General features: G+C 42.2%; 2 protein-coding genes across 3 annotated transcripts in view; one reads left to right on the plus strand and one right to left on the minus strand.

The window, feature by feature from the left end:
- cnbd1 (cyclic nucleotide binding domain containing 1) overlaps positions 1-8,293 on the minus strand; it is a 67,662-nt gene extending 59,369 nt beyond the window's left edge. The window contains exons 1-4 of one of the 2 annotated variants that reach the window (XM_041861920.1): positions 8,142-8,292; positions 7,714-7,792; positions 7,306-7,422; positions 5,195-5,332 (exon numbers count right to left, since the gene is read on the minus strand). In XM_041861920.1, coding sequence (XP_041717854.1) covers positions 5,195-5,332; positions 7,306-7,422; positions 7,714-7,792; positions 8,142-8,175 — 368 coding nt within the window. In that variant the 5' untranslated portion in view covers positions 8,176-8,292. Of the gene's footprint in view, positions 1-5,194; positions 5,333-7,305; positions 7,423-7,713; positions 7,793-8,141 lie in introns of both variants that reach the window. The other variant, XM_041861921.1, reaches the window with a different exon arrangement.
- Positions 8,294-10,015: 1,722 nt separating this feature from the next.
- The window catches only part of LOC121549481 (cyclic nucleotide-gated cation channel beta-3-like), a 39,663-nt gene continuing 25,807 nt past the window's right edge, over positions 10,016-23,871 (plus strand). The window contains exons 1-3 of the mRNA XM_041861278.2: positions 10,016-10,452; positions 11,088-11,145; positions 11,855-11,966. Of these exons, the coding sequence (XP_041717212.2) occupies positions 10,258-10,452; positions 11,088-11,145; positions 11,855-11,966 (365 nt within the window). The 5' untranslated portion in view covers positions 10,016-10,257. The remainder of the gene's footprint in view (positions 10,453-11,087; positions 11,146-11,854; positions 11,967-23,871) is intronic.

The raw sequence follows: 23,871 nt of genomic DNA on the forward strand, positions 1-23,871 counted from the left end.
ATCAATCCCAGAACAACAGCAAAGGACCTTGTGAAGATGCTGGAGGAAACAGGTACAAAAGTATCTATATCCACAGTAAAACGAGTCCTACATCGACATAACCTGAAAGGCCGATCAGCAAGGAAGAAGCCACTGCTCCAAAACTGCCATAAATAAAGCCAGACTACGGTTTGCAACTGCACATGGGGACATTTTGGAGAAATGTCCTCTGGTCTGATGAAACAAAAATAGAACTGTTTGGCCATAATGACCATCGTTATGTTTGGAGGAAAAATGGGGAGCGCTTGCAAGCCAAAGAACACCATCCCAACCGTGAAGGGGCTGGCAGCATCATGCTGTGGGGGTGCTTTGCTACAGGAGGGACTGGTGCACTTTACAAAATAGATGGCATCCTGAGGAAGGAAAATGATGTGGATATATTGAAGCAACATCTCAAGACATCAGTCAGGAAGTTAAAGCTTGGTCGCAAATGGGTCTTCCAAATGGACAATGACCCCAAGCATACTTCCAAAGTTGTGGCAAAATGGCTTAAGGACAACAAAGTTAAGGTATTGGAGTGGCCATCCCAAAGCCCTGACCTCAATCCTATAGAACATTTGTGGGCAGAACTGAAAAAGTGTGTGTGAGCAGGGAGCTCTGTCAGGAGGAATGGGCCAAAATTCACCCAACTTATTGTGGGAAGCTTGTGGAAGGCTACCCGAAACGTTTGACCCAAGTTAAACAATTTAAAGGCAATGCTACCAAATACTAATTGTGATAAAATAAATAAAAGCTGAAATAATTCATTCTCTCTATTATTATTCTGACATTTCACATTCTTAAAATAAAGTGGTTATCCTAACTGACCTAAAACAGTGCATTTTTACTAGGATTAAATGTCAAGAATTGTGAAGAACTGAGTTTAGATGTATTTGCCTAAGGTGTATGTAAACTTCCGACTTCAACTGTATGTACATATCTACCTCAATTACCTCGTACCCCTGCCATTATCGTTACTCATTGTGTATTTATTATCTCTCTTTTGTTTTTATTTTTTTCTCTGCATTGTTGTGAAAGGCCCTTAAGAAAGCATTTCACAGTTAGTCTACACCTGTTGTTAAGGAAGCATGTGACAAATACAATTTCATTTGACTTGAACAACTAATACATATTTTAACATAGAAACAACCACAACCCTTGTTTCCTCATGCCGGAGCGCAGCTCTTTTAGACAGACTTATTCTTAAACCTGACAGATTGCAGTCAACAGCCTAGATATGAAGGTACCCCAGCCTAGCGCAAACAGTTTACGGAGAGGAAGTGAAAAACTAAGGAAGTGGCGAGGCAAGCAGGGAAACAGCCTAGGGCCAAAACAGTGCAGGCAGGGCTGCATAGTCAGTCAGACCAGGCATATGGATGGGAGGAAAAGGATGGTGCTATCTGTAGTTCCATCTGTGTAGGCCAGGTGGCAGAGAGGAGAGAGAAACACCTTTCATTAACCTTGACCTTCCTCCTGTTGTTGCTGATGCTGACACACTGACCTCAGATCAGAAGATAAGCCGATGGTAAAACAACACACTGACAGAGCTTTAAAGTAAGAATAATACAGTAGCCTAATACTGCACAAAGGTTGGTGCAGTTAGTTTTGTCTCTGATTGCTTCAGACAATGGATATTTCAAGGAGGGGTATAAGATACCAAACCTGGGTGGCGCTTTTCCGTATTCAGAGCTATTCTGGGAGCCTTACTGCAGTAATATAAAACACTTTCTCTAAATCCTTAGTCTTTATTGAACAGAGCACTGTGTCTTGAACATAGAGAAGACATGGGTTGGGGTCAATTCTATTTAAATTCCAGTCAATTCAGAAAGTAAACCAAATTCCAATTTCCAATTTTCCTAATTGAAAAGCATTCAATAGAATTGAAATGTCAGTGTACTTCCTGAATTGACTGGAATTTAAATGTTATTGACCCCAACCCTGATGTAAGGTTTGAATAGAGAGTTGGTGATGTCACTGAGGGGCTTCGGTCAAATAGTACTTCACACACCTACTGTACAACACATTGGATCCCAGTGATCCCCTCAATGAAATGCCACAGCACTCTGAGGCCTCTCTCTCTGCTCAGGTCCTGTCCTGTCCAACATAACCAGCCAAAGGGAAGCCAATAACACCACATAATATTGCAATCTTAGGAAACCCACTGTCTGAATGAAAAAGAAAGATTAAATAAAAACACTAGGAATGTCAATTAATCAAATGTTACACTATGCTTGAAAATATGGAGAGTGGTACTCAGTAATGTGTTGTATTGGATTTGCCCCAAACATAACACTTTGTATTCAGGACAAAAACATAATTGCAGTATTACTTTAGTGCCTTGTTGAAAACAGGATGCATGTTTTGAATATTTTTATTATGTACAGGCTTCCTTCTTTTTTCTCTGTCAATTAGATTAGTATTGTGGAGTAACTACAATGTTGTTGATCCATCCTCAGTTTTCTCCTATCACAGCCATTAAACTCTGTTTTAAAGTCACCATTGGCCTCATTGTGACTGATTATATTTTACATTTTAATCATTTAGCAGACGCTCTTATCCAGAGCGACTTACAGGAGCAATTAGGGTTAAGTGCCTTACTCAAGGGCACATCGACAGATTTTTCACCTAGTTGGCTCAGGGATTAGAACCAGCGACCTTTCGGTTACTGGCACAATGCTCTTAACCACTAAGCTACCTGCCGCCAGGAAGGACAACTGTATCTTTGTAGAGACTGGGTGTATTGATACACCATCCAAAGTGTAATTAATAACTTCACCATGCTCAAAGGGATATTCAAGGTATATGCTTTATAAATTTTTTACCCATCTACCAATAGGTGCCCTTCTTTGCGATGCATTGGAAACACTCCATTATATTTGTGGTTGAATCTGTGTTTGAAATTCACTGCTCAACTGAGGGACCTTAAAGATAATTGTATGTGTGGGGTACAGAGATGAGGTAGTCATTTAAAAAATAATTGTAAACACTATTGTTGCCCATAGAGTGAGTCCATGCAACTTATTATGTGACTTGTTAAGCAAATTATTACTCCTGAACATATTTAGGCTTGCCATAAGAAATGGGTTGAAGACTTACAGTAGACTCAATACATTTCAGCTTTTCATTTCTAATTAATTTGTAAACATTTCTAAAAACATAATTCCACTTTGACATTATGGGGTATTGTGTGTAGATACGTGACACAAAATCTCTATTTAATCCATTTTAAATTCAGGCTGTAACACAACAAAATGTGGAAAAAGTCAAGGGGTGTGAATACTTTGTGAAGGCACTGTATGTTGGGATTAGGGTGCCATTTCAGACACAGCCTTTTTCTTACTCACGATATGGCCAGGGAGGGCCAAATAAACTCACTGACTGAACATGCTGGTCTGGGACAATCTCACAATGATTAACCATGATAGCAGGAAAATCAAAACATGAAGGCAAAAGGGCATTAACTGTCTGTCCCATCCAAATGAATTAAGACTACAAGGAGCTTTGATGATTACAAGGAGGTGTGGGGTTGGTATAGTGATTTGGTTTGTTTACTTTGAGACAGTTCCATGTGTAGTAGAGGCACCACATGCTATTGATTTGACATTCTTAATATGTCATGCTGCTGGAGTTGTTGTTGTAGAACTCAGGGTTCTGACCCAAATGGCACTCTAGTCCCTACAAAGTGCACTACTTTTGACCAGAGCCATATGGACCCCCGTCAAAAAGTGCACTGTATAGGGAAAAGGAACAGGGTGCCATTTGGGACGCAGACAGAATGATCTTCGACTGCATCTGGCTAATTCTAATGAAAACAGTACTTCATCATCTGTTGGGCAGCCAAGGGGGGAAATATGAAGGAGCGGCAGTGCAGCACATGTTCAGAAAATTTGATGAGACAGTTACAAAGGGAATACACTGCCCCCTTCTGGTTTTAGAGAGAAGTGCAATATTCACAGCACTTTTGTGTGACTCAACCAGAGATACTGTACTGTACAATAAGTCTGAATTAATTTAAGCTGCAGAAGTAATGTGCAGGCATATTATACAGTAATATCAAAATATATGCTACTTCAAGGTAATACCAAGTTTTTTTTAAGAAGCAACGAGCGCATGCAATAATATATCGGATGTGGATAGGAGTTCTGTTCAAAATAAAATCAAATCCAATTTTATTTGTCACATGTGCCGAAAACAACAGGTGTAGACCTTACAGTGAAATGCTTACTTACAAGCCCTTAACCAACAATGCAGTTTTAAGAAAGAATACAAAAAAAACCCCACAAAAAATACAATATAAAATAATACTAAATAAAAGTAACAAATAATTAAAGAGCAGCAGTAAAAATAACAATAGCGAGGCTTTATACAGGGGGTACCGGTACCGAGTCAATGTGCGGGGGCACCAGTTAGTCAAGGTAATTGAGGTAATATGTACATGTAGGTAGAGTTATTAAAGTGACTATGCATAGATAATAAACAGAGAGCGTAAAAGAGGGGGGGAGTTTATGGCTTGGGGGTAGAAGCTGTTTAGAAGCCTCTTGGACCTAGACTTGGCGCTCCGGTACCGCTTGCCGTGCGGTAGCAGAGAGAACAGTCTATGACTAGGGTGGCTGGAGTCTTTGACAATTTTTAGGGCCTTCCTCTGACACCGCCTGGTGTAATGTATGCACTTAACTGTGCATACATTACAGTATATAGTCTTTACTTCAATATAACTACAGGTGCGTTCAACAAGGGAAATAGTTCGCTAACGTTGGCTAACGTTAGCTAACATATTCCATTTGTTTTGTGTTAGCCACTAACGTTAGCTAACAGTCTGAGAAGATAATGTGCAGCGAAAATAAGTGTCTATTTCGGGTGTAAACTGCCGCTAAAAATAATAATGTGGCCATATAGACTTTCTACTATATTTAGTAGAAATAGCCAAGTTGTTTTCAGTTTGAATATTGTCGCTAAAAAGCCACAGTAATCCTTACAAAAAGTAGCTGTTGATGTTTCACCTAACATTTTGGAATGTTCATTCAAATCATTCAACTGAAATTGTTACTCTGGCAACATGCTTGCAGCAAACAGGCCTTGTTGAACTGGCCTCAGTATTAGATCAGGGTTTACCTCATCCACCAGCTGGTAGATCAGGACATGGCTTTATCACCCTGACAGACAGTTCTCTACTCACAACTTTTTGAGGGCTTTGATCATGTGGTTGATGAGTGTCTCCTGAGTCTGTCTCCCGTGACCTTGGTTCCTGTTCATTTCCTGGGACGCCTGGGACTCCTGGCTCTCACTGGCCTTCAGCTTCTCAGGGCCGGGAGCACTGGTGGGAACAATGACAAAAACAAAGACAACTTTTTTTAAGTTTATGGTCTGTTGGTCTGCACCTCACGATCATCAACTATTTTGACATGCCTCTCTAGCTCCTACCTGCTGTTGGGGAAATGACAGACACTAGCCTGGACAGGGTCATAGCCAACATGTTATATGTTTAAATGCACAATTTGAATAAAATAAAAACACATGCCAGTATGCTTTGTCATGAGTCAATAGGCCTGTATAGAAAATCTAAGTCTAAATATGGAATTTCCTATGTGATCATTTTCCTGGTTAATATTGCAGTACTATATTTCACATTATTTTCCTATCATGTCGACAATAACATTTCATTTCTGCATTGCGAAGGCATCATTATGTCAATAAGCAGCAGCATGCTGGGATAAACAGGCATGTTTTTTACTTAAGTCCTCTCAGGGGAAACACATCACATTGAGCATGTTTACTTTCTGTCAACCAGAGAGCTCCAGAGAGAGAAACACCCCACCGACCAACTCACTTAATTGAACTAGGTTAAGTTAAATTAAGTTAATCATAGAGGCATGTCCTATGTAGACTAATCCTATTAACAGTGCTTGACTTGGGCAGGAGCTCACCGGAGCAGAGTACAAGCAACTACCATGTTTTACTGCTTGAGCTCCTGTTTCTCTTATATACAGTAATATTAGCTAAAAAGTATTGTACAGCTCCAGCACCTAAATATAAACAATTCTCGCACCCAAAATGAGTATCGGCACCTATTTCAGTCCAAGTCAAGCACTGCATATTAATAGCATTCTCATGGCAAGGCCTTTTCAAGCGGCCCAACCCCAACTGAGAGCAGATCTATATTCACGCCAATTAAAGCTGTGACTCATATGTCACTGCCCACCATAACACACATTTCTACAGCAGCAAGTAGCTGAAAGTAGCGCTTCCGTTTCCTTCCACTGTACCACATTATGTATTACTCAATGCATCTGTCTCTCTGTGAGTGGGTTTGTTGTTGTGTTGTCAAACCATGTTTGATTGACAGGTTTCACTACTGTGAGTCACTCCACTCCAGGGGACTTAGTAAAAACATCCCACGCTGCTTTTCGCTTGTTTGCCTTTTATTTATTTTTGTCGCTTAAAAGTTTGTCAAAGTTACAAAGTAAAATGTTATGAATATATTTTTTTATATTGTTCTTCTTCCACTATGGAGAGGTCTATTTCTTAAACGTTCTGTGAATTCATTACAGTGCAAAGTGAGATCTACATGCACTTAGCTTTCTGGCTTAGGGAGTGAGTGAGCGCTTTGGCGAAAAGGTCCGCAGCTCCATCTCTTCGAGCTTAATCCGATTAATGGATGAGATGGAGAATTCTAATGACCGACCTCCTTGCATCAGTAAACATTGGAAAGGTATAAAATAGAGGTGCATCTGCACTAACCCCGCCCCTACATGGAGAAACGTTAATCTTTTTAAAGCTAGATGTTACTGAAAGCATCACCCTCTAGTTATGTTCATAAACATGTAGCCTCATACACTCAGTAAGACGTGGACAACTTCAATCATTTCTTGCAACAGTAGTCTGGCTTTGAAAACAATTAGCTACTAACATCTGCTGGTATCTAGAAAAAGCATAGTGCATAGAAAGGCAGTGATCCCGTTTTCTTCTAAACAAACTTCTATGGGCGGTTTCCAAGACACGGATTAAACCTAGTCCTGGACTAAAAACTATTTCCGATGAAGATTCTCCATTGAACTTGTTTTTTAGTCCAGGACTAGGCTTAATCGGTATCCGGGAAACCACTCCTTACTGTTAAATTGACAATTTTCTTATGTTAACTTGATCCTTTATTTAAAATTATGCTCCTTGAGAACTGTACCCAGCAGTATGCTGCTATCTGTCTGTCCTTGATTCATTTCTAAAGAAATCCAGCCAGAAGAGGACATTGGTTTTGCATAGAGTGTTGTTGTCTAGCTGTAAGACACTTACACTTTGCTATCTGCCTGGAAAGGGTTCCCGGGAACCATTTTCTTTGGCCGGAGAAATATATTTCGATAGGAGTTCATGAAATCGTTATGGGCCTCTTCAGTTGATTGGTATCTGTTGCTGTAAAAACAAGTTTATCAAAGGAGTAACAACAAACTGATTAAATGTGATTATGTGATTTAGAGTGCAAGAGCTATTCTGAATCATGATGAATTTTTAAAAAGTGCCCATGGTAGCCTACTACAATATTGATATTGTAGGCATCTGTTGGTAGTGCAAACATGCCTATTTTAGAAACCACCACATTTTTTAAATACAGTCTCCGATGTACACTGTCACTGACTGATTTGAATAAACTGAAGCTGAAAGAAGCAGAATTCATAAAGGTAGAGTAGAGAGTCATAGGCTTACCTGTCTCGGAGGCTAAAACCGTGGTTTCTGCACAAAACCTTCAGATTAGTGTAATCTATTCCCAGGATTTTCTGACCATCTGAAGAGAGATAAATTATATGAATGGAGGTTGGTGTAATAAATGTGGCACTCAATAAATCAACAGCAACCTCACTTGGCAGGCAGTTGATCCATTTTTTTTTTGTAGTTAGCGACAACAATATTTCATAGAAGGTAAAACCTTTTTTTTCAAGGTCACCACATTTGTGTAGGGAGGAAGTGATGCTACAGCTACAGTAAGTAGCTACGCTAGCTAGCTACAATGTGTCATTTTTGTGCGCACAATGTATCAACATTCTATCTCTATAAAGTTAGCTGCCGATGCTAGCGTGATAGCTAGCTACTGCAACATTGTTTCTCTTTTGACAGCTGAAAGAACCAAAACATACCCGTGCGCTGCAAACTAGAGGGATGAAGCTGCATTTCCTTTGATATAAAATAATAGAATTGGGGTAAAGAAGAGAAAGAAAACGAAAAAACTAAATACCCCTGACAACCCACATCCCGGTGTCCCCCTAGCTTTGAAAATATACTACTGACGTGTTTGGCTAGCTTCCTCTCGCCATGGCAACACCCTCACAGGTTGGAACAGCCTGGTCTCATAAACTAGACGTAACATAGTGAACGTAATTCTGGAAACTAATATTAGTATTGTATGTTACGTTTGGTATGGTTACATAAGACAGATGGTTACTTAAGGCATCCCAAAAGGTTGAGAGTTTTAATCTCATCACGGACAACTTTAGCATTTTAGGTAATAAGCAACTTTTCAACTACTTACAACTTTTTGGCTACTTTGCACCTACGTAGCATGTTAGCTAACCCTTCCCCTAAACCTACCCTTAACGCTTTTAGATAACCCTTCCCAAACCTTAACCATTTTAGCTAACCCTTCCCCTAACCCTTAACCCTTTACCCTAACTCCTAAACTTAACCCTAACCCTTGACCCGTATCCTCCTAGCAAACGTTAGCCAGCTAGCTAACGTTAGCCACCTAGCTAGAATTTGTAACGTCATTCGTTTTGAAAATTCATAAAATATACTACGGTTTTCTAATTCGTAACATATTGTACGTTTAGCATATCGTAACATATAATATGGGTGATGGACGTGGGTGATGGGACGTCCACAAATTAATTCATATCATACAAAACATGACCTATCATAATAATGGCATTTCTTAGATTTACGTACAGAATAATACAAAATGCTCTGAGACCAGGTTGCAGCGGACCTCAACAGTATTTTATGTCAGGTTCTTAGTTCTGGAACCAAACAGTGCATCAAAACTCAGTTGCGTTGCTCAGAAAGATGCTTGAACTTGGAAGAATACCCCACAGCCCTTCTAAAACTAAATGCAAAACAATGTCACATTTTATAATAGGCCTACTAAAGTAGCTTACAGTAACATTACACTTTCTGGTGCATGGGTCTTTGCGGGCATACTGTTGCAGTAACTTGGTTTGAACTTTAAAGGATTTCTGTGCTGTAGCATATTGTATTTGTTCATCTGCTTTACCTTCACCTAGGAGACACTAAAGTAATCCCCTCATTGGCAAGTATAGCTTGTGGCTTGTGTGGTTTAATTAAGTAAGTGATCTCTAGGTTTATGGGCCAATTGACGCACTGAGCTCCAGTACGTCTGTCTGCCAGTTCTTTATCTACTCTACTGAATGCCTGTCTGGCTGTGTACTATGTAGTTGATGGTTCACAAGAGGAATGGACATTATCATAGCCGTGGGAAGTAGGGGTACTGAGGGTGCTGCAGCACCCCCTGAAGAAATCAGAATGAATAGAAAATACAAAAAATATCGCACTGGGCGTTTACTAGTCCTGTATTAGCAGGCCGATATAGCCGTCTGTAGCGTGGGCCCAAAACAAATTCTGCATATACCAGATTGTCATCAATAGATATAGGCCTAATACCTTAACCTCTGATGAAATACAATGGGACAACTTCTTGAAATAATAAATAAATAACATGCCATTTAGCAGACGCTTTTATCCAAAGCGACTTACAGTCATGCGTGCATACATTTTTGTGTATGGGTGGTCGCGAAGCCACTACCCTGGCGTTACAAGCGCCATGCTCTACCAGCTGAGCTACAGAGGACCACTACTTGAGTCTGATAGATAGCCTGTATTGTATTTTCAGTGTTCAGAGATTATCCTGAATCCCACCTCCACCCCGGTGGTGACTTACAAAGCCAATGTGTTCTTATTATGATAGCTGGCAATGGACTTACACGCCCTGACAGGCCGTTCCCCAAAGTGGGGGCTGCTTGCCTCATAGGGGGTATTAGTGGGTCTAACAGCATCAGAGGCCTAATTGCATCAGAAGTCCACAGGTAATGGGGACAGCAACCTATGAGGACTGTATAGCTGCTGCTGAGTATTACATAGAGAGAGAGAGAGAAGAGAACAGAACGGAAAAGGTGTGGAGGAGAACTCACTACCACCACCCCTCTCCAAAGCAGAGTCTGTTAGCTACCCAGCTATACAGCCATGTTCGGCAAGTTGAAGGGGATGTTTATCCCCCAACCTCCAGCAGCCCCAGCCTCTGCCCCAGCTGCTGTCTCTGCTCCAGCCGTGGTCTCTGCCCCAGCCGCGGTCTCTGCTCCAGCCGCGGTCTCTGCTCCAGTCGCGGACCCTGCTCCAGCCCCGGCCCCAGCCCCGGCCCCAGCTCCTGCATCTGCTAAGGTAAGATACCACTGGTTCATCCCAATACTGTAGCAGCATTAGGCTGATCCACTGTGGTATATGCAGCATACCAACAACAACTGTAGGCTAGTGTAGCTGAATGATTATCACTGTCCAATGATGCTTGGACAAAGTAATGCTCATGTTAATAATGGTTATCATAATTTGTTTTGTGCAAGATTTTTATATCCTGTCTTATTCATTTCTGTTTCCTCATCACATTTTATAAGGACTGACAATGGCTGCTGTAACATTGAGAAATGTCAAGCAATTTCATTTTGCATTATCATGTTTTTGCTATGAGATTTGCACTCTGGATTCCAATGCTTTACTTGTAGCAAACAATTATTCTCCATTCTCCATGTGTGTCTATTATTCAGGAAATAAAAACAATTGAATCATGATTGTTGTATTTTTCTTTAATTTGTCCCATATCAATTGTTCATTACTTAAAGGCACATTCAAATAATTAGAGCTTAATTTGAAACTCTCTATCACGAATAGTGGTTTGTTGCTGAATGGTATATCTACCCCCTCTGTTGGAAATTGTCTTCTAAATTAAAATGTCCTCTAATCACTATGACTTGAATAATGAAGATGAGAGTTTGACTTTGAGGCAATGTTACTCATCTCAGCAGGAGGATAAGCCTGCAGATAAAGAAAATGGGGCCAAGAAAGAAGACAAACCAGCAGGTAAAGAAATCCTTTGAGATAAAACAGAGACTTGACTGTTGGCTCATTCCTGCTGCTTCTCATTGCTTAGAGCGAGCTACTATATGTTTTGGATCATGTTTATGCTTGATTAAATCTAGTTTGAGCTTTTTACTGTTCTTGTAAGGCAAGCCGTCACTGACAAGGTACAAACAAACAAAAACACCACTTATTTCAAAATGCTGGCTGTTGTGCTGTATGTATTACTGTACTGTGAGGCTGAGGTGGGTGCATGTCTTGGCTTGGTAGCTATTATAGTTGGATATAGACAGCTCAACTGTCTGTTTATACTTTAAGTGGAGCAGTGGAGGTGAGCAAGAAGTTAAAGCTATGCAGGTCAATGGTCACATTGGTTCATCTGCATTAATGCATTAGCGTCCAGTCTGTTACTGTAGCAGATGCACAAGATTCACCAGACTGGTCACAGAGAAGGCCCCCCATGTTCCCCATCTTTCTGTTGTGAACATGCAGGAAACTACTTAGGAAGCTCCTCACAAAGGCTCATACACCCCAAAATCTCATGTCTAAATATTTCTGTGGCAGATTAAATAGTTGATAGTTATTTTATGGATTTCATTTAGTCTCTTAAATAAAGACATCAGTATGCCTCTTAGACCTGGTATATATTGTTTGTTTCTCTGGTTTTCCCTGTACACCTTGATTGAAACTGCCATCCCGCCTCTCTTTGCAGAGCCTGCCCCAGCTGCAGCCCCAGCCGCTGCCCCGGCCCCTGCCCCAGCCGCTGCCCCGGCCCCTGCCCCAGCCGCAGCCCCAGCCAACCCTGACCAGGAGGGAGCAGAGGAGTAAGTGCAGTACCTTGTGTTCATTCTCCATTAGTCTCTACCGACGTTTATAGATGGAGATTTGGTTATGGCTGGTGAGAATAACTCTCCATAGAAGGCTCTCTTCAACTTCCCACACTGGCACTTACTTACACTATGTACAGTAAAGGCCCCGTGTAGCTCAGTTGGTAGAGCATGGCATTTGCAACGCCAGGGTTGTGGGTTCGTTTCCCACGGGGGGCCAGTATAAAAAGTGTATGCACTCACTAACTGTAAGTCGCTCTGGATAAGACTAAAATGTAAATGTAAATATTCAGAATAAGGAGAAGAGTGTGAGTGAAAGTAACCTACTCACCTTCCCTTGAACCTCTTCCAAAATGGCCACCTCCCAAGAGATCTTAACACCAAATCAGTATCAAATTAATAATCTAATCAAGGCTGACATGGAGAGTGGAGAAGAGCTCTCAGTCCGTGTGAGACAAACACAAACAGATCTATATCCCACAGCAAAGAAACATGCAGATTAAAGGAGAGAGAGAGGAGCTGAAATTAGATAAGAAGATTAGCTGATCGAAGCTCACTGGAACTGCTTATGGTCAGTGAGGCTATGAAACAAAAAAAAATTAAAACAAATCCAGTATTAACGTCATGGCGATCCCTTTAGTCATAGTGATCCAACTGCAGTTTGACTGTTTGTCAGTAGCAGAATAAATTCAAATCATGTAAAGACTAGTTAGCTTGTTTTGACAGCATAGCCTAGCTAACTAGTTGAGATATACAGTGGGGGAAAAATGTATTTAGTCAGCCACCAATTGTGCAAGTTCTCCCACTTAAAAAGATGAGAGAGGCCTGTAATTTTCATCATAGGTACACGTCAACTATGACAGACAAAATGAGGGAAAAAAATCCTGAAAATCACATTGTAGGATTTTTAATGAATTTATTTGCAAATTATGGTGGAAAATAAGTATTTGGTCAATAACAAAAGTTTCTCAATACTTTGTTATATACCCTTTGTTGGCAATGACACAGGTCAAACGTTTTCTGTAAGTCTTCACAAGGTTTTCACACACTGTTGCTGGTATTTTGGCCCATTCCTCCATGCAGATCTCCTCTAGAGCAGTGATGTTTTGGGGCTGTCGCTGGGCAACACAGACTCCCTCCAAAGATTTTCTATGGGGTTGAGATCTGGAGACTGGCTAGGCCACTTCAGGACCTTGAAATGCTTCTTACGAAGCCACTCCTTCGTTGCCCGGGCGGTGTGTTTGGGATCATTGTCATGCTGAAAGACCCAACCACGTTTCATCTTCAATGCCCTTGCTGAGGGAAGGAGGTTTTCACTCAAAATCTCACGATACATGGCCCCATTCATTCTTTCCTTTACACGGATCAGTCTTCCTGGTCCCTTTGCAGAAAAACAGCCCCAAAGCATGATGTTTCCACCCCCATGCTTCACAGTAGGTATGGTGTTCTTTGGATGCAACTCAGCATTCTTTGTCCTCCAAACACGACGAGTTGAGTTTTTACCAAAAAGTTCTATTTTGGTTTCATCTGACCATATGACATTCTCCCAATCCTCTTCTGGTTCATCCAAATGCACTCTAGCAAACTTCAGACGGGCCTGGACATGTACTGGCTTAAGCAGGGGGGACACGTCTGGCAATGCAGGATTTGAGTCCCTGGCGGCGTAGTGTGTTACTGATGGTAGGCTTTGTTACTTTCGTCCCAGCTCTCTGCAGGTCATTCACTAGGTCCCCCCGTGTGGTTCTGGGATTTTTGCTCACCGTTCTTGTGATCATTTTGACCCCACGGGGTGAGATCTTGCGTGGAGCCCCAGATCGAGGGAAATTATCAGTGGTCTTGTATGTCTTCCATTTCCTAATAATTGCTCCCACAGTTGATTTCTTCAAACCAAGCTGCTTACCTATTGCAGATTCAGTCTTCCCAGCCTGGTGGAGGTCTACAATTTTGTTTCTGGTGTCCTTTGACAGCTCTTTGGTCTTGGCCATAGTGGAGTTTGGAGTGTGACTGTTTGAGGTTGTGGACAGGTGTCTTTTATACTGATAACAAGTTCAAACAGGTGCCATTAATACAGGTAACGAGTGGAGGACAGAGGAGCCTCTTAAAGAAGAAGTTACAGGTCTGTGAGAGCCAGAAATCTTGCTTGTTTGTAGGTGACCAAATAGTTATTTTCCACCATAATTTGCAAATAAATTCATTAAAAATCCTACAATGTGATTTTCTGGATTTTTTTCCTCAATTTGTTTGTCATAGTTGACGTGTACCTATGATGAAAATTACAGGCCTCTCTCATCTTTTTAAGTGGGAGAACTTGCACAATTGGTGGCTGACTAAATACTTTCTTTCCCCACTGTAGCCTACATTTGCGGTGATCAGCTGATATAGCCTATCTGTGGATCTAGCCTACACTGTGTGATGAGTGAGTGTGTTTTTGCAGGAAATGAAGGCCTGTATAAAACAAATATGGACAATTTGGCTACAGGAGCTGTAGAAAAGTATGCATGGAGTTAAGGTTAAAAAAACAGAAAACATTAAAGGAGGGGGGTGCTCTTTTTTCACTTTGAACACCTGCCCCACCAAAGGTCTGTGCATGGCCCTGCACACTAATATTACTTGTTAAAGGGAAATCCACTAAAAAACTCTCTTTTGGTATTTTTTTCATTATACCACTGTTCATAAAATGTTTTGCATGTCAGCAGTCACGTTTTCAAGAAATTGGACTTTCAAGAAGCATGTGGCCGGTGACACTTTGTTCTTGAAAGTCCAATATCTTGAAAACTTGACTGCTGACATGCAAAACATGTTGGGACTGTATCAACAGTTGACTAAGGAAAAATACCAAAATATCGGTTTTGAGTGTAGTTTCACTTTAAAGCCAAACTCTAAATGTTGCATTTTATACTGAACAAAAACATAAATGCAACATGCAACAATTTCAAAGATTTTACTGAGTTACAGTTCATATAAGGAAATCAGTCAATTTAAATACATTCATTAGGCCCTAATCTATGGATTTCACATGACTGGGAATACAGATATGCATCTGTTGGTCACAGATACCTTAAAAAAAAGGTAGGGGCGTGGTTCAGAAAACCAGTCAGTACCTTGTGTGACCACCATTGGCCTCATGCAGCGCGACACATCTCCTTTGCATGGAGTTGATAAGGCTGTTGATTGTGGCCTGTGGAATGTTGTCCCACTCCTCTTTAATGGCTGTGCGAAGTTTATGGATATTGGCGGGAACTGGAACATGCTGTTACACACATCGATCCAGAGCATCCCAAACATGCTCAATGGGTGACATGTCTGGTGAGTATGCAGGCCATGGAAGAACTGGGACATTTTTAGCTTCTAGGAATTGTGTACAGATCCTTGTGACATGGGGCTGTGCATTATCATGCTGAAACATGAGGTGATGACGGCGGATGAGTGGCATGACAATGGGCCTCAGGATCTCGTCACGATATCTCTGTGCATTCAAATTTCCATCGATATAATGCAATTGTGTTTGTTGTCCGTTGCTTATGCCTGCCCATACCATAACCCCACCGCCACCATGGGGCACTCTGTTCACAACGTTGACATCAGCAAACCGCTCGCCCACACAATGCCATACACGTGGTCCGCGGTTGTGAGGCCGGTTGGACGTACTGCCAAATTCTCTAAAATGACATCCTTATGGTAGAGAAATTACCATTGAATTCTCTGGCAACAACTTTGGTGGACATTCCTGCAGTCAGCATGACAATTGCACAGTCCCCCTCAAAACTTGAGACATCTGTAGCATTGTGTTGTGTGACAAAACTGCACATGTTAGAGTGACCTTTTATTGTCCCCAGCACAAGGTGCACCTGTGTAATGATCATGCTGTTTAATCAGCTTCTTGATATGCCACACCTGTCAAGTGGATTGATTATCTTGGCAAAGGAGAATAGCTCACTAACAGGGATGTAAACAAATTTGTGCACAACATTTCAGAGAAAGAAGCTTTTTGTGTGTATGGAACATTTCTGGGATCTTATATTTCAGCTCATGAAACATGGGACCAAGACTTTACATGTTGAGTTCATATTTTTGTTCAGTAACTACCGGTATGTAGTCACTATTATAAATGTTATATCACGTATTAAAGCAGTAAATTGTTGAAAAGACTTCTAGATTATCCTTCTTGTCTTGAATCAGGATGTGATGGAGGGTGGGTTGGCCAAGGAAGTGTCTTAAAGAATGATTGTCCCTAAAAACCAATTAATCCCTTTGACAACGGCCTTCATGGTATCGATATGAGTTAGAAACATTTATTCTAGTGTCAAAATTGATGACAAAGTGTAAATAGGATAATTTTGGTCATAAAGTCAGTATCGTCTAAAACAGAGTTTGGAACCTCAGTGCATCACAACAAGTAAATGAAGGTTGGGTTTGGATTACAATTATGTCAACAAATCATGCCCCCTTTTGCTAAGCTCCATGTGCAAAATCGCCCCACCGTACACTTTGCTTCCCTTCATTGAATGGGGCTTCGTTGTTTCATCGCCCTCAATGCGTTCAAAGGATCACGGCTGTTTGAGACTTAAAAGCCCTATACGGATAGACCATGCAATGGTGCTGGTTCGGGAAAATCATCGTTGAGGGGAGATGGCTGAAGCAGAAGCGTTGTTTGAAGCTGAAAGCACATCGAGTACAGTTAGCGAGAACAGTGAATGGAATGGAACAAAATTGAACAAAAAGGGCTAAAATTGTTTTGGAAAATGTGTCTGATGAATCGTTGCTTGTTGGAGTACGATTTTTGGATAAGGTTGTTTATTTGGGAAACCCTTTTGAAGTCACGAGGATGGTGAAGAAGGCATTGGGAAAAGTGGATGCAGTCAAAGTAACCAGGAGTGGTTTGGTGTTGGTATCATAGTAACCAGGAGTGGTATGGTGTTAGTATGGTGTTGATATGGTGTCTATCTAAAGAACAAAAGGAGCGTGCATTGTGGCTCGCGGAATTATCGACGCATGAAGTGGACAGCTTTGAATTTCTGAGCAGGGCACCAGTAAAAGGTGTTATCTCTGGCGTCCCGTTGGACATTGATAATCAATATCTTTGGCTAAAAATTCCAGGAGTAGTTAATGCAAGTCGCTTAACCTGTATGGAGAATAGGAAAAAGGAGCAAAGTTTATCTGTATTATTGATGTTTGATGAGTATTTACCACCCTACAGTGAGGGAAAAAAGTATTTGATCCCCTGCTGATTTTGTACATTTGCCCACTGACAAAGAAATGATCAGTCTATAATTTTAATGGTAGGTTTATTTCAACAGTGAGAGACAGAATAACAACAACAAAATCCAGAAAAACGGATGTCAAAAATGTTATAAATTTATTTGCATTTTAATGAGGGAAATAAGTATTTGACCCCCTCTCAATCAGAAAGATTTCTGGCTCCCAGGTGTATTTTATACAGGTAACGAGCTGAGATTAGGAGCACACTCTTAAAAGGAGTGCTCCTAATCTCAGCTTGTTACCTGTATAAAAGACACCTGTCCACAGAAGCAATCAATCAACCAGATTCCAAACTCTCCACCATGGCCAAGACCAAAGAGCTCTCCAATGATGTCAGGGACAAGATTGTAGACCTACACAAGGCTGGAATGGGCTACAAGACCATCGCCAAGCAGCTTGGTGAGAAGGTGACAACAGTTGGTGCGATTATTGGCAAATGGAAGAAACACAAAAGAACTGTCAATCTCCCTCGGCCTGGGGCTCCATGCAAGATCTCACCTCGTGGAGTTGCAATGATCATGAGGATGGTGAGGAATCAGCCCAGAACTACATGGGAGGATCTTGTCAATGATCTCAAGGCAGCTGGGACCATAATCACCAAGAAAACAATTGGTAACACACTACGCCATGAAGGACTGAAATCCTGCAGCGCCCGCAAGGTCCCCCTGCTCAAGAAAGCACATATACAGGCCCATCTGAAGTTTGCCAATGAACATCTGAATGATTCAGAGGAGAACTGGGTGAAAGTGTTGTGGTCAGATGAGACCAAAATCGAGCTCTTTGGCATCAACTCAACTCACCGTGTTTGGAGGAGGAGCAATGCTGCCTATGACCCCAAGAACACCATCCCCACCATCAAACATGGAGGTGGAAACATTATGCTTTGGGTGTGTTTTTCTGCTAAGGGAAAGGACAACTTCACTGCATCAAAGGGACGATGGACGGGGCCATGTACCGTCAAATCTTGGGTGAGAACCACCTTCCCTCAGCCAGGGCATTGAAAATGGGTCGTGGATGGGTATTCCAGCATGACAATGACCCAAAACACACGGCCAAGGCAACAAAGGAGTGGCTCAAGAAGAAGCACATTAAGGTCCTGGAGTGGCCTAGCCAGTCTCCAGACTTTAATCCCATAGAAAATCTGTGGAGAGAGCTGAAGGTTCAAGTTGCCAAACGTCAGCCTCGAAACCTTAATGACTTGGAGAAGATCTGCAAAGAGGAGTGGGACAAAATCCCTCCTGAGATGTGTGCAAACCTGGTGGCCAACTACAAGAAACGTCTGACCTCTGTGATTGCCAACAAGGGTTTTGCCACCAAGTACTAAGTCATGTTTTGCAGAGGGGTCAAATAATTATTTCCCTCATTAAAATGCAAATAAATGTATAACATTTTTGACATGCGTTTTTCTGGATTTTTTTGTTGTTATTCTGTTTCTCACTGTTCAAATAAACCTACCATTAAAATTATAGACTGATCATGTCTTTGTCAGTGGGAAAACGTACAAAACCAGCAGGGGATCAAATACTTTTTTCCCTCACTGTATGTGACGTTGGGAAATATAAGATACGCCGTAAGAGTGTTTGTGCAAAACCCGATGCAATGCAAAAAGTGTAAAAAGTTTGTCCATGGATCAAGTGTTTGCAGACGGAAGGAATATGTTAGTGAAGAGTCTGTGAATGTAAAATGTTGCAACTGTGGTGGGGATCATATTTCCAAATTCCCTGAGTGCCCTGTTAGGGTGAAAGAGCTTGAGATATCAAGGATCAGGGCTGGTCAGCAAATCTCCTATGTGGAGGCGGTGAAGAACGTTGAAGGGGTAAGAGGCCACAGTTCTGAAGAAGATATGGCGGTGGATGCACCCCAACCAATTGCCAATGTTATACGTCTATCAAGTGATCTGGATACACTTATTGTGAAGAAGGTGGATTTTGTAGCATTTATAGCCACAGTTATTAATTGTACTGCACAAGTGTCCAAGAAGCTGGACATCATTATATCTGCAGCCGAGAAGTTTTTGGGCCTCCAAGACTTAACGTCAGAAGCACTGCAAGGACTACTGTCGCCAGGAAATGTCCCGCCATCACAGGATCCTTCTGAGCCTGTGTAGGGTCCTGATTAAAACAGAAAAGCAGGCTGATTTAGTTTAATTAACATTTCTTTACTGATAGTTAGTTGATGTTTTTTTACCCTGCATTTTTTTCTTTTTGGATGCTTATTATCCACCTGTACAGTAGGTGGCGGAATGCACATATAATTATTGTGAACGCCATTATACCAAAGAAGATGAAGACCATGCAATGTGTAACAGTTTTGCTTCCGTCCCTCACCTCGCCCCTACCTGAGCTTGAACCAGGGACCCTCCGCACACGTCGAGAACAGTCTCCCACGAAGCACCGTTACCCGTCGCTCCACAAAAGCCGCGGCCCTTGCAGAGCAAGGGAAACAACTACTTCAAGGTCTAAGAGTGAGTGACGTCACCGATTGAAACGCTACTAGCGCGCACCGCTAACTAGCTAGCCATTTCACACCGGTTACACATGCATGCTTCCAGTAGGATGCAAGCCAACAAATATGGTTTGCTTGTCATGCAGAGTAGGTGGTTGGATCGAAGAAGAAGAAGAAGAAGAAGAAGAAGAAGAAGAAGAAGAAGAAGAAGAAGAAGCTCAGATGAACAGGGAAAGGGAAATGGGAAGATGGCGGAAGCGGATGATGAAGTGGAATCTGAATACAATGGCTGTAGAATTAAGGAGAATTGGAGTATTGTTCAAAAGAATGGAAAACGGAGGAAAGTAGGGTACGGTGATGAGAATGACCCTTCGTATCTAGTAGGAGTACGGTTTGTTAATAAGGAGCAGCTGAGCAGAGTACCAATCTTGAAGAAACCATTTGAGTTATCCAAACTGGTGGAGAGAGTGCTGGGTAAAGTGAAGGATGTGATGATCACGAGAGGCGGGCTTGTTTAGATTTTTTGTGATTCTGCGGATCAGAAGGAAGGTGCGTTGTTTCTTAATCGGTTTGATAACTTTGAAGTGTTGTGTGTGTCTCTTCGGAACAGGGCACCCCTCAAGGGGGTTATATCTGGCGTTTCGTGGAAGTTGATTTGGAAGAGATGAAAAATATTCCTGGAGTGATTGAAGAACGGTGGATGAATCGAGTGGTGAATGGGGAAAAAGTGAAGAGTTTATCTGTTCTTTTGTTTTTTGAAATGGAGTCTTTCCCTATTGAAGTGTGGTTAGGGTATATTAACTACAGAGTTAGAGCATTTATCCCAAAAACAATGCAGTGTGAACATTGTAAAGCTTTTGGTCATGTAGAAAGTGTTTGCAGAAGCCCATATGTACAAGATGTGGAAAATTAAGTGAAGAAAATGTGACATGTTGTAATTGCGGTGGGAATCATGAAGCCACGTCTTCTGAATGCCCCACAAGGGTAAAAGAGAATGACGTGGCCAAAGTCAGGGTTGTCCAGAGCATTTCATATGCAGAAGCTTTGAAAAGGGTTGAGGGTTTGAATGTTGCACCAGAAGAGTCCATGGTAGTGGATAGTCCTTCACTGCAGGCTGCAGGGGTTGTCTTACACCAAGAGGATCCTGACATTTTAAAGGTTAAAAAGGTGGACTTTGTGGCCTTTATCGCAATGGTGATAAATGGCATTGCCAAGGTGGAGAAAAGATAAAGGAAGATTGAAATCATTGTGATTGCGGCGGAGCGGTTCCTGGGGCTGAAAGATTTCACAGCAAAGGAGTTACATGGAATATTAGCAAAACCGTACCACCTTCTCAGGTCCTAGAGCCTGAGAAGAGAGATATGGAGAACTAAAAGAAGGAAGAAGTGGGAGTTTTGTTTCTTTTGGCAATGTACTATTTTTATTAGGGTGGATTGTTAGAATCACTATTAAGTATGGATTTATTTATTTTAATTTAATTTTTGGTTTCAAATCGTCCAGTTGGGAGTGGCAATACAACTTTTGGATGTAGTCCGCCATAAAACCCACAGAAGAAGAAGAAGAAGAAGAAGAAGAAGAAGAAGAAGAAGAAGAAGAAGAAGAATAGAAAAACGATGTCTAACAGACAGCTGTGGGATAAGGAGACGTATACTTGGATGACGGAGGAGGAATGGAAGGAAAAAGAGAGGCAGAGGAGGTCTAAGAGAGAGAGGGAGGAAGATTGTGAGCTTGAGTCGGGAAAAAATGGCGGGAAAAAGGGAGAAGGTTTGTTAAAGAAGAATGGTAGGAAATGTAAGCAAAGTGAGCTGAAGACAGGAGGAGAAATGGAAGTGAATGAGGGTGAAGTATCGGAGGTGGTAGGTGTGGTGAAGTACTCGGAGCCAGAGGCTTGCACAGAGGGTCAGGATAAAGATGAGTCTGTGACAGTAGGAGTGAAGTTTTTGGAAAAAGTGGACCCTTGCCTTTTGGCTGATCCATTTGTGGTTTCAAGATAGGTGAAAAAAGTGTTTGGTAAAGTGGAATCGGTGAGGGTAACTAGAAGTGGTCTAGTCATAATTGTTTGTGTTTCTGTTGGGCAGAGGGAGAAGGCGCTCAGAGTTAAACAAATGGGGGAAAGAATTGTTTCGCTCTCAAGAAAAGGGCGCCATTGAAAGGAGTGATTACTGGGGTAGCAGTAAATGTAAAAGTGGACCGAATGAAGGGGAAGATTCCCGGTGTTTGTGATGCTTGTCGTTTGGTGCGACGCAAACAGGGCGGCGAGAGTGGGGAAACAGAAGAGTCATTGTCTGTTCTTTTGAGTTTTGAAGTTGAGTCTTTGCCTGACAAAGTGAAGTTAGGATATATAAGTTATCCTGTACGAGCTTATGTGCCAAATACATTACGATGTTACAGGTGTCAAATTTATGGGCATGTGGCAGCAGTATCTAGGAGGGAGGTTCCAAGGTGTGAGAAGTGTGCAGAAGGGCATGAGACAAATGAATGTGTAGCATTGGGGAAAGTAGTGGTATGTGCTAATTGTAGGGGTGGCCATGGGGCTGGGGATCAGAAATGTCCATGCTGAGGCAGTGAAGAAAGTAGAGGAAGATGGGTCGGGGGTGAGAGTAGTAGATATGTACCAGTACATAGGGATAGGCCAACAAGTGATATATGTTTCAGTAAGATTGGATTTTTAGCGTTTATAGCAATGGTTATTAATTGTACTGCAGGGATGGAACTTAAGTCGAAGAAAATGGAGGTTGTGGTGGCAGCTGCAGAGAGGTATTTGGGTGTGCGAGACTTGACATCAGAAGAGTTACAGGGAGTGTTAAGTGGTGATCTCCCATCATTTCAGGTTGAGGGCATGAGGTAGGAATGAATATATTTAAATAGTGGAGAAGGGTGGTGTTAATTATTAATAATAATTTTGAATTTGTGAGTGTAGTGTTAGATGGTAGGGTATTTCTTTATTTTATTTTATTTTTCAAGCAAAATATAAAGGGAGCTGTACTCCAGTCTAGTAGGTGGCGGTAATGCAACAAATTGGATGCCAACCGCCGTTAAACCTCATTGAAGAAGAAGAAGAAGTCATTTAGCAGACGCTCTTATCCAGAGCGACTTACAAATTGGTGCATTCACCTTATAGCCAGTGGGATAACCACTTTACAATGTATTTTTTTTTTTTTTTTTTTTTTTTGGGGGGGGGGGGGGGGGGGGTAAGGGGGGGGGGTAGAAGGATTACTTTATCCTATCCCAGGTATTCCTTAAAGAGGTGGGGTTTCAAATGTCTCCGGAAGGTGGTGAGTGACTCCGCTGTCCTGGCGTCGTGAGGGAGCTTGTTCCACCATTGGGGTGCCAGAGCAGCGAACAGTTTTGACTGGGCTGAGCGGGAACTGTGCTTCCGCAGAGGTAGGGGAGCCAGCAGGCCAGAGGTGGATGAACGCAATGTCCTCGTTTGGGTGTAGGGACTGATCAGAGCCTGAAGGTACGGAGGTGCCGTTCCCCTCACAGCTCCGTAGGCAAGCACCATGGTCTTGTAGCAGATGCGAGCTTCAACTGGAAGCCAGTGGAGTGTGCGGAGGAGCGGGGTGACGTGAGAGAACTTGGGAAGGTTGAACACCAGACGGGCTGCGGCATTCTGGATGAGTTGTAGGGGTTTAATGGCACAGGCAGGGAGCCCAGCCAACAGCGAGTTGCAGTAATCCAGACGGGAGATGACAAGTGCCTGGATTAGGACCTGTGCCGCTTCCTGTGTAAGGCAGGGTCGTACTCTCCGAATGTTGTAGAGCATGAACCTACAGGATCAGGTCACCGCCTTGATGTTAGCGGAGAACGACAGGGTGTTGTCCAGGGTCACGCCAAGGCTCTTCGGACTCTGGGAGGAGGACACAACGGAGTTGTCAACCGTGATGGCGAGATCATGGAACGGGCAGTCCTTCCCCGGGAGGAAGAGCAGCTCCGTCTTGCCAAGGTTCAGCTTGAGGTGGTGATCCGTCATCCATACTGATATGTCTGCCAGACATGCAGAGATGCGATTCGCCACCTGGTTATCAGAAGGGGGAAAGGAGAAGATTAGTTGTGTGTCGTCTGCGTAGCAATGATAGGAGAGGCCATGTGAGGGTATGACAGAGCCAAGTGACTTGGTGTATAGCGAGAATAGGAGAGGGCCTAGAACTGAGCCCTGGGGGACACCAGTGGTGAGAGCACGTGGTGCGGAGACAGC

Source organism: Coregonus clupeaformis, chromosome 34 (assembly GCF_020615455.1).
Source record: "Coregonus clupeaformis isolate EN_2021a chromosome 34, ASM2061545v1, whole genome shotgun sequence".
In the NCBI taxonomy this organism is placed as follows: Eukaryota; Metazoa; Chordata; class Actinopteri; order Salmoniformes; family Salmonidae; genus Coregonus; species Coregonus clupeaformis.